This window comes from Salvelinus sp. IW2-2015, unplaced genomic scaffold (genome assembly GCF_002910315.2).
Source record: "Salvelinus sp. IW2-2015 unplaced genomic scaffold, ASM291031v2 Un_scaffold2350, whole genome shotgun sequence".
In the NCBI taxonomy this organism is placed as follows: Eukaryota; Metazoa; Chordata; class Actinopteri; order Salmoniformes; family Salmonidae; genus Salvelinus; species Salvelinus sp. IW2-2015.
Window position 1 is genome coordinate 137,057 of NW_019943675.1, and position 11,684 is coordinate 148,740.

The 11,684-nt window shown below is 44.3% G+C and overlaps 1 protein-coding gene across 1 annotated transcript; it reads right to left on the reverse strand.

Annotated features, from left to right (window-relative positions):
- Window positions 1-2,215: 2,215 nt before the first annotated feature.
- Window positions 2,216-10,962, reverse strand: LOC112073750 (neuronal PAS domain-containing protein 4-like). Its single transcript, XM_070440266.1, is given in 8 exon segments — window positions 2,216-2,664; window positions 2,666-3,445; window positions 3,609-3,744; window positions 5,446-5,844; window positions 5,959-6,058; window positions 7,048-7,058; window positions 9,727-9,848; window positions 10,835-10,962. Coding segments are annotated over 8 exon segments (2,022 nt in total). The 5' UTR covers window positions 10,945-10,962; the 3' UTR covers window positions 2,216-2,300.
- Between the last annotated feature and the right edge of the window lie 722 nt (window positions 10,963-11,684).

Genomic DNA, 11,684 nt, shown 5'->3' on the forward strand with positions numbered 1-11,684 from the left:
CAATTTCATTTACAAAAATAAGAGATATTCGGGAAACATGTTCCCTTGAAAAGTACCAACTACTAAATATTGTAGAAGTCTTTAAAAAGTATGTATTCTTTAAAAAAGTCTTCATTTTGGACTCTGGCTGGAAGGTTGGTTGTCATGACAATATGCCATACGAGGGTTAGTACTGTAAGTCTATTTAGACTCGTATCAGTACATGGATTCTTCAACAAGCCCATCTGAAATAGAATGGTAAAGTCGTGTTAGTGTCATTTCAACAATCATTTCAAGGATTTACTCAAATAAGAGTCAGTCAGACAACACACTGGAATGACCCATCCCCCCCTACCACAACTACCATGTTAAAATCATTCCTGTCATTATTAGTATTAATAAATGTATGTTATTATATATGTGTATAATGTGTTATAATCCCCTTGCTGGAGGTTGAGCTGTGTATAATGTGTTATATTCAAATGCAGGAGGTTGAGCTGTGTAATATTATGTGTATATATCTCCCTTGTAGGAGGTTGAGCTGTGTATAATGTGTTATAATCCCTTGATGGAGGTTGAGCTGTGTATAATGTGTTATAATCACAATGCAGGAGGTTGAGCTGTGTATAATGTGTTATAATCCCCTTGTAGGAGGTTGAGCTGTGTATAATGTGTTATAATCCCTTGATAGGGAGGTTGAGCTGTGTTATAATGTGTTATAATACCCCTTATCGGGGTTGAGCTGTGTATAATGTGTTATAATCCCCTTGATGGAGGTTGAGCTGTGTATAATGTGTTATAATCCCCTTGCAGGAGGTTTGAGCTGTGTATATTGAGTGTTATAAATCCCCTTACAGGAGGTTGAGCTGTGTATAATGTGTTATAATCCCTTGCTGGAGGTTGAGCTGTGTATAATGTGTTATAATCCCCTTGCTGGAGGTTGAGCTGTGTATAATGTGTTATAATCCCTTCAGGAGGGTTGAGCTGTGTATAAGTGTTATAATCCCCTTGCTGGAGGTTGAGCTGTGTATAATGTGTTATAATCCCTTGCTGGAGGTTGAGCTGTGTTATGTGTTTATAATCCCTTACAGGAGGTTGAGCTGTGTTATATGTTGTTATAATCCCCTTGCTGGAGGTTGAGCTGTGTATAATGTGTTATAATCCCCTTGCTGGAGAGGTTGAGCTGTGTATAAATGTGTTATAATCCCCTTGCAGGAGGTTGAGCTGTGTATAATGTGTTATAATCCCCTTGCAGGAGGTTGAGCTGTGTATAATGTGTTATAATCCCCTTGCAGGAGGTTGAGCTGTGTATAATGTGTTATAATCCCCTTGCAGGAGGTTGAGCTGTGTATAATGTGTTATAATCCCCTTACAGGAGGTTGAGCTGTGTATAATGTGTTATAATCCCCTTGATGGGTGTTGAGCTGTGTATAATGTGTTATAATCCCTTGCAGGAGGTTGAGCTGTGTATAATGTGTTATAATCCCCTTGATGGAGGTTGAGCTGTGTATATGTGTTTATAATCCCCTTGCAGGAGGTTGAGCTGTGTATAATGTGTTAATAATCCCCTTACAGGAGGTTGAGCTGTGTATAATGTGTTATATCACATTGTAGGAGGTTGAGCTGTGTATAATGTGTTATAATCACCTTGCTGGAGGTTGAGCTGTGTATAATGTGTTATATTCCCCTTGATGGAGGTTGAGCTGTGTATAATGTGTTATAATCCTTGCAGGAGGTTGAGCTGTGTATATGTGTAATAATCCCTTGCTGGAGGTTGAGCTGTGTATAATGTGTTATAATCACCTTGCAGGAGGTTGAGTGTGTATATGTGTTATAACTCTTGATGGAGTTGAGCTGTGTATAATGTGTTATAATCCCTTGTAGGAGGTTGAGCTGTGTATAATGTGTTATATCCCCCTGATGGAGGTTGAGCTGTGTATAATGTGTTATAATCCCTTTGCTGGAGTTGAGCTTGTACAATGTGTTATAATCACCTGATGGAGACTGTGGGAGGGTTGAGTTGATGCAACTCAGAGGTCTGATTATGACAGCTTGTTCTCAGAGAGAGGATCCAGGTTAGCTGGGTGGAATGGGTCCAGGGGGAGGAGAGAGAGGAGGGATGAGGAGTGTTCTCCGGAGAGAGCGAGGGAGGAGGAGTGTGGCAGGGGAAGGGAGAGAGAGGGGATGACTGCTCCCATGGGTAGAGGGTCCACTAGAGAGAACAGAGCCAGGGTGGAAGGGTCCTGAGGTTGGTAGCAGTGAGACAGACACCCAGGTCCCTGAACCATGCTCAGATCCTTCAGGAGACGATCAACACTCCCTCATCCAGGACCAGCTCCGGCTTGATGTGGAGGGGGACAGGGGAGGGACCTGGGGCTGTGCCCAGGGAAGGGGTTCTGAGCTGGGCTGAGGTGGGGTTGGATGGGGCTCAGGGTGTTGAACAGGTCGAAGCTGGAGGCAAGAGAGGAGATCTGCTGGCTAGGATACTGATCTCTACCTTGTCTCTGTCACTGATAGAGGAAGGAGAGGTCGGAGGTCGGGGAGGGGTTAGGGGTCAGCAGGCCTCCAATAGGAGGAGAGAGACAGTCTGAGGTATATGGTGGCTCTGGTATGGACTGATAGCACCACCTAGAAGCTGAACCGAGAGGCTGTATGGACTGGTGGCACCACCTTGTGGCTGAACCGTTAGAGGCTGTATGGACTGGTGGCACCACCTTGTGGCTGAACCGAGAGGCTGTATGGACTGGTGGCACCACCTTGTGGCTGAACCGAGAGGCTGTAGTCTTCAGTATGGATGGTGATGGGGCAGTCTGCTGAACTCTCTAACAGGTCTGATACAGATAGACAGTCAGGGACCAGCCGGGCATCAGCAGGGCATGCTGAGCAATCATACTGGGGAGAAGAAGGGCAGGACTGAGGAGAGAATGCGTCAGTCTGACTGAAGATACCCTGGTGGAAGGACTGATCCGAGCCGGGCTGGAAGGACCTAGAGGGGGAGAGGAGGCAGGAAGGCCCAGTCCCTACCTCAGTCCCTCCTTCAAGGCAATGGTAGTAGGAGGTTAAGTTCTCTGTGTTGCCATACACATCCAACAGAGAGTCAGAGCTGGTGTCGTCCTGCTGTGTTGGAGAGTGGGAGGAGTTGGAGGAGGAGCTGTAGTGGGAGGAGGTGGGGCTGTAGGGAGGGGTGGAGAAGGCGGCGACAGGTGAGGCCTGGGAGGAGGAGCTACATGATGTCACGTAGAACATAGTATTAGTTTCTGCTCTCTGTCTCCTGCTGGTCTTAGACCTGTTCTCAGTCTCAGATATACTACTGTACTGACTGAATGCTCTGGGTCTCTTTAGGTCCTTGGTGGGGCAACAGCTCTGGGTCGGCTGGGGGGTGGGAGAGGGGCAGTAGGGCTGAAGAGGAGAGGCTCTGAAAGCATCGCTGTTGATCTTTTTTCTCAGATACATGGCTTCTGTTTCACTGTGAAGGAAAGAATACAAGTTACTCCAGTCTCTAAGAGCAAAGTTACTCAATACAGGCAGCTACAATTATTACTACATATCTCTTTTTATTATTTCATTTTTCAAGACAAAACAATAATCACACTGTAAGCATTCATGAAAGCATTCAGAGCATCTAGTACCTGATAATGTAGTTACAGCAGCTCACTTCCTGGTTCCCAGAATGCTTAGCGGCTCTAGTGTAGATCCAGGACCACGAGAGGTCGCTGTGTTGGAGCCTCAGAACCATCTCCATCTGCCCACCCTCGTCTGCCTGCACTGGGTGAGGAGAGGACAGAAAAGCATTACTATCACGTCCACTATATTTCTCTAGCATCTTACACTAAGGAAGACAACTGTTCATACATAACAACGTGAGATGCTTCCATTTGGGTTCGTCATTGTAATTTCTTATAATATGTTAGAATATATTATAACAGGTATAATGTAGTATTATGTCAACTCAGCAAAAATAGAAACATCCCTTTTTCAGGACCTTGTCTTTCAAAGATAATATGTAAAAATCAAAATAACTTCACAGATCTTCATTGTAAAGGGTTTAAACACTGTTTCCCATGCTTGTTCAATGAACCATAAACAATGAATGAACATGCACCTGTGGAAAGGTCGTTAAGAAACTAACAGCTTACAGACGGTAGGCAATTAAGGTCACAATTATGAAAACGTAGGACACTAAAGAGGCTTTTCTACTGACTCTGAAAAACACTAAGAGAAAGATGCCCAGGGTCCCTGCTCATCTGCGTGAACGTGCTACAGGCATGCTGCAAGGAGGCATGAGGACTGCAGATGTGGCCAGGGCAATACATTGCCATGTCCATACTGTGAGATGCCTAAGACAGCGCTAAAGGGAGACAGGACGGACAGCTGATCGTCCTCGCAGTGGCAGACCACGTGTAACAACACCTGCACATGATCGGTTCATCCGAACATCACACCTGCGGGACAGGTACAGGATGGCAACAACAACTGCCCGAGTTACACCAGGAACGCACAATCCCTCCAACCGTGCTCAGACTGTCCGCAATAGGCTGAGAGAGGCTGGACTGAGGGCTTGTAGGCCTGTTGTAAAGCAGGTCCTCACCAGACATCACCGGCAACAACGTCACCTATGGGCACAAACCCACCGTCGCTGGACCAGACAGGACTGGCAAAAAGTGCTGACGAGTCACGGTTTTGTCTCACCAGGGGTGATGGTCAGATTCGCGTTTATCGTCGAAGGAATGAGCGTTACACCGGGCCTGTACTGTGGAGCGGGATTGATTTGGAGGTGGAGGGTCCGTCATGGTCTGGGGCGGTGTGTCACAGCATCATCGGACTGAGCTTATTGTCATTGCAGGCAACCTCATCGCTGTGCGTTACAGGGAAGACATCCTCCTCCCTCATGTGGTACCCTTCCTGCAGGCTCATCCTGACATGACCCTCCAGCATGACAATGCCACCAGCCATACTACTTGTTCTGTGCGTGATTTCCTGCAAGACGGAATGTCAGTGTTCTGCCATGGCCAGCGAAGAGCCCAGATCTCAATCCCATTGAGCATGTCTGGGACCTGTTGGATCGGAGGGTGAGGGCTATGGCCATTCCCCCCAGAAATGTCCGAGATCTTGCAGGTGCCTTGGTGGAAGATTGGAGTAACATCTCACAGCAAAAACTGGCAAACCTGGTGCAGTCCATGAGGAGGAGATGCACTGCAGTACTTAATGCAGCTGGTGGCCACACCAGATACTGACTGTTACTTTTGATTTTGACCCCCTTTGTTCAGGGACACATTATTCCATTTCTGTTTGTCACATGTCTGTGGAACTTGTTCAGTTTATGTCTCAGTTGTTGAATCTTGTTATGTTCATACACATATTTATACATGTTAAGTTTGCTGAAAATAAACGCAGTTGACAGTGAGAGGATGTTTCTTTTTTTGCTGAGTTTAGTATCAAGGGTAGTTTTAATGTTTTTCTACTTACTCAGACTCTTATGTGAGTAGGCACTCAAGGAGAGGTCTTCAGGGTGGAGGAGGCTGTACCACGATCGACCAATCAGCTCCTCCGATGAGTAGCCCAAGTAAAACACAACACTTTCGTCCAGGTGACTGAAGCTCATGTCTGGTCTGTGGAGGCTGGTGAAGGAGGAGGAGCAGGAGGAGAAGGTGCTGTTGCCTAGGTGGTTCACTGTGGGTGTGCAGAGAGCCGAGAACACCCTCTCCACAGGAGGGCCAGATTGGCTACGGTCTGGGGAGGATGTGGGGGTGGACTGGGGGGATTGTGGGACGGTCTGGTAGTGTCCCCGGACCATTATAGAACAGCAGCTACCATACTCTAGTCTGAAGGCCTTGGAGGTGTGCATCCGACACACAAAACTCCTCTCTACAGGGGAACAGAACAATAATATGAGATAAGTCTCGTTCCTCCATTGGGTTTCATGAGCTCTTAAATCTGTTCATTTGATTTGATTTTTCTTTAGATAGTATAGTCTCTTACCAGTTGACGTTGTGTTGTCTGTCTCCAGGTTAGATCTAACTGTCTCCACATCCTGACTCTCCACCAGGTCATAGAAGGTGTCTCCCTGAAGAACATCAACCTATAAGAGAGAAGAAGAAAGGATAAACTTTAGTGACTAACATCCTGCCCTACACAGCATTCAGTAACACAGCAGATGTGATGTTACAGAACCACAGAATAACATCCTGCCCTACACAGCATTCAGTAACACCAGTAGATGCTCGATTGTTTAAATGATTTCACAGGATAATACTTATGACTCACTGCCATCAAAACAGCATTCAGTAACACAGCAGATGTATGTTTACAGAACCCAGAATAACATCTGCCCTACACAGCAGATTCGAGTAACACAAGCCAGCAGATGTGATGTTACAAGAACCACAGAATAACATCCTGCCCTACACAGCATTCAGTAAACAGCATTGTGATGTTACAGAACCACAGAATAACATCCTGCCCTACACAGCATTCAGTAACACAGCAGATGTGATGTCAGAACCACAGAAAACATCCTGCCTACACAGCATTCAGTCACACAGCAGATGTGTTGTTACAGAACCACAGAATAACATCCTGCCCTACACAGCATTCAGTAACACAGCAGATGCGATGTTACAGAAACCACAGATAACATCCTGCCCTACACAGCATTCAGTACAACACAGCAGATGTGATGTTACAGAACCACAGAATAACATCCTGCCCTACACAGCATTCAGTAACACAGCAGATGATGTTACAGAACCACAGAATAACATCCTGCCCTACACAGCATTCAGTAAAACAGCAGATGTGATGTTACAGAACCACAGAATAACAAAGTTCTATTTCCTATACAATTGCATATATTTTGGACTCAGTCCAGGTCTTCATCAGTGTTGTACTCACCATGAGAGCCCCAGGTAATCAACGTTCTGAGACAAGACAGCTTCTGAGAAAGACAGAATGCAAACCGGAGGCTGAGGAGTCTAAGGACGGAGTGGAAAGATAGATCAACTGAGTCAGCTGAGGAATGTCCTGAGAACGAAGGCAAGAATACAGCTCAGGATTAGTCACTCAACTCACAGGAAACTCAGCTAGGATATGGGATAGTCACAAATCACAGGAACATGACATATAGTATTGGATCCTATCAAACTCATGTCTATGAAATTCAGTAGTGATACAGGATCATGGTTTCATCAGCTTCACAGAGATGCTCAGATTAGGTTACTGGATCCATCAACAAATCAACAGAGAACTCAGTAGTATGTGATCATCTCAACTCATCACAGAGAACTCAGTAGGTATGGCATCATCATAACTCAAGCGATATCAGAGGAGGTTCATTCAACAGTCCAGAGATCATAGGTATAGATCCATCTCAACATCACAGAAGACTCAGTAGGTATAGATCCCATCACAACATCACAAGAGAACTCAGTAGGTATGGATCCAATCTCAACATCACAGGAACTCAGTAGGTATGGATCCACTCAACATCACAAGAGAACTCAGTAGGTATGGATCAGGCCTGGATGTATCAACAGGTATGGATCCATGTTTCAATCAGGTTAAGGATCCATATCTCAACAGGTATGGATGCCAGCACAAGAAATTGGAGATATATCTGTTAAAAAGACAATGTTTAAATAATGACAGGTACGTTTCAATCATCAGTTCTAAGACGCCTTAGCATACATTTTCAAGTTGAAAAATGTCCTACAGTTCTAACTGGGTTTGGGTAGGTTACTTTTTAAATGCAGTTCGTTACAGTTACCTGTCAAAATTGGTCATCAGTAACTTTTGGATTATCCAAACTCAGAATGTAATCTGACTACATTCATGTTACTTTTAGATTACATTTCCCTTTAGAGTAGCATTATAGGAAGAAGACAAAAATGTGTGTATCAATTAAACGACATCTATTGCAGGATAAATCATGTTAAAGTTTCATAGCTGGACATGTATGGATTTACATGTTACTTTTATGGGTTGGTAATGTAGGCTTCTTCTAATGCTTTCTACTACATATAATAATACCATAAATGATATCTTTATCATTCATACTATCATTTATAAGTCCAAACATGGATGTACTAAACTACAGATTGCCATTAAGTCTATCAAAAGTGTGTTGAGTTTGATTCATGTGTCCATTTAGCCTATGGATATATTAAATTATCAGCATGAATTAAATTGAGCAATAAAATGCCTCAACTTTTATTCCATAGGCCGGCGACCCACAACCATGCAGCTGTTATTCTATAGGCCGGGATCCACACTATGCAGCTGTTTATTCTATAGGCTGGGACCCCACTATGCAGCTGTTATTCTATAGGCTGGGATCCACATTATGCAGCTGTTATTCTATAAGGCTGGATTCCACACTATGCAGCTTGTTATTCTATAGGCTGGGATCCACCACTATGCAGCTGTTATTCTATAGGCTGGGATCCTCACTATGCAGCTGTTATTCTATAGGCTGGGATCCACACTTATGCAGCTGTTATTACTTAGGCTGGTTCCTAACTATGCGCTAGTTTATCTATAGGCTGGGATCCACACTATGCAGCTGTTATTCTATAGGCTGGATCCTCACTAATGCAGCTGTTATTCTATAGGCTGGGATCCTCACTATGCAGCTGGCTTATTCTATAGGCTGGGATCCTCACTATGCAGCTGTTATTCTATAGGCTGGATCCACACTATGCAGCTGTTATTCTATAGGCTGGAGATCCACACTATGCAGCTGTTGCAGAGTGCATTTTCTCACAGGCATCTCACTGGTTTCCAACACAATGATTGATAGCAGCTTAAACTTCTTGAATTCAACCAATTATTGGGTTCAAATAACACATTTAGATTTGTGAACAACCATCCACACAACACACAATCCGTAAGGCACAAATAGCTAAATGAAAGAGCAGCAGTGTGATTCCCATCTGTGGATCTGTGAATATCAATATAAGTGTATCCGTATCCGTTGTCGACTACACACATGCTGTCATCATTACCTCCAAGCGTTTATTAAAGTTGGAAAATCTTTGGATGCCGACAGCAGTGCCCATAGGAAGACATAACTTCGACTTGTAGCCTACAAAAAGCCTATTCTGCTCTTTTTCCTGCGATCCTCAACATCCATTTGGTGTGTCATCATAGTGTCTCTGACTTGTGGTCAAGACTCACTCAGGTGAACAACTTACATGTGTGCCTCTTTTTCAAGCTGATTTGAATGTCATGGAAAAACAGAGAATGTCAAAGATTTTTTTATCGCAAACATCCTTTCTGAATTTTAAAAGTAATCCTAAAAGTCAGTTTTTTCAAAAGTATCTGTAATCTGATCCTAATAGGAGATCCATAATAAACCCCAGGAAGAGGTAGTGCTGCCTTGGCAGGAACTAATGGGGATCCATAATAAACCCCAGGAAGAGTAGCTGCTCTTGTTGGCAACAGCTAATGGGGAATCATAATAAACCCCAGGGAGAGAGCTGCTGCCTTGGCAACAGCTAATGGGATCCATAATAAACCCCCAGGAAGAGTAGCTGCTGCCTTGGCACAGCAATGGTCATAATACCAGGGAGACTGCTCCTGAAACTAATGGGGATCCATAATAAAAACACATACAAAATACCCCATTCTTAAAGATGAGAATGTCCAACTGTTCCGTACTTTCAACTGTTCTAGTGGTTCGTACATGCATTTCTTCCTGGTTTTGTACTCACCCTTATACAGAAAGCCTTCCTGTATGTATGCTGTGATAACTGCCATGCTGTGGAGGTATGAAGTCTGTCTGGTCCTCCTGAGGGATGGGGGCAGAGTTTCTCATGTTCCTGATCTCAGAGTTGATCTGGTCCCTCCTGGCTTTAGACGCTCCCTTAGTAGACCTGCGTAGCAACACCAAATGTTCACAGGTCGGATTGACGACCAGAGAGGGCAGAGGTAGAACTGAGCAAAGGGTATGCTACTACGTCCAACTCTTCCTAGTCTCTCTCGTCTAGTGAAAAGCTGCTCTTTGTTACATGGCAAAAATAATCCAAAGTCAAAACTGAGAAAATGTGTTACTTTCCGGCTTCTCACTGTGCCTTAGTAAAGGAAAAGGAAAAGCTGTGTACCCTAGCCACAGACTGGATGGGAATGGATTAGCAGTTTGCTAAAGTGTGAGCTTCTGTGGTTCCTATGGAAACAACTGTTGCTGTAATGTGGCTCTGTCTATCTGCGGTAGAGAGAGAGCTCTCTAGCCGGTTTTGTCGGTTAGAGAAGAGAGCTCTCTAGCCGTTTTGTCGTGTAGAGAAGAGAACTCCTAGCCGGTTTTGTCGGTAGAGAAGAGAGCTCTCTAGCCGGTTTTGTTCGGTAGAGAAGAGAAACTCTCTAGCCGGTTTTGTCGTAAAGAAGAGAGCTCTCTAGCCGGTTTTTTGTCGGTAGAGAAGAGAGCTCTCTAGCCGGTATTTGTCGGTAGAGAAGAGAGCTCTCTAGCCGGTTTTGTCGGTTAGAGAAGAGAGCTCTCTAGCCGGTTTTTGTCGTAGAGAAGAGAGCTCTCTAGCGGTTTTGTCGTAGAGAAGAGAGCTCTCTAGACTACATACACTCCTCTATCCCTAGCTAACATTAGCCACAAACAAATTGGAAGTCGTAACTATAAGTATTGCAAATTCGTAACATATTGTATGAATTCGTAATTCATATTATATCAACACGAATTGTAATTAGAAACCATAGCATACCAAACTGGTGAATGACATCCACAAGTTAATATTACCAACGTATGGTATGTAGAGTTCCTATGCTATGTCCGCCCCTGAGTCCAGGGTCCAGCAGTTTGCCCGCCTTGCCACTAGAAGCAGCGCACAAACGGAGCCAGTCAGGCTGCACTAACCTGAATCTCTTGCAGAGTCCCCGGTGGTTTCTGTCTCCCGGGGGAAGAGATGAGGAGGAGCAGCGCTCACTGCTCCATGGACGTTCACACGACTCACAACAAACCGTCATTCTGACCACTCGTTGTTTCAACACCTAAAAGTAAAGATATGATCAAATCAGACATTTATCCATCTTCGTGATAAATACAGTCTGCTTTGCAACGCAACATAAGAAAAGAAATGAACTATTTCCAATTAACAGAAATGAACAAGGGAAAAACGCTAATTCCCATATATGAACTTTGGTTGACCATTTAAATCATATTAAAGGAACATGTTGAAACAAGATTGAGATGTGTTTACGCCTAAAAATGCGATATTGTCCTTACTTTCAGACGGTCTATCTATTTGGTTGTGTCCAGCCTGTCTGCCTCCCTTTATAGTCTGGCCAGCCTTAACCCGACACCTGTTTAACTCCGGGAAGAGAGAAGAAACCGTGTAACGTTAATTTGTATGTGACGGTTGACAAGTGGAGGATATATTTAGTTACGCGCTCTGTAAAAAAGAACTGCAGCGTCGGGACTGCCCCCCACTCCCCCCCCCCCCCCCCGCACGAGTGGAGCGGTGGGAAACGAAACAGATACAAAACACACGATGCTTTTAAAATGACCATTATTCCCAAGTCTTAGAATAATATTAGGAAATGGGAAATTATCATAATAACAAGTGGCATCACAGAAAATCTAGAGAAACCCATCGTTGTAGGATAATTGGAACAAGTGGTCAAAGCGATACAGACAAACTACTAAGAGAAATAAACAAGGACCATCTAACGGTATCGGGAACTGCCATTTATCAACCTGAATATCA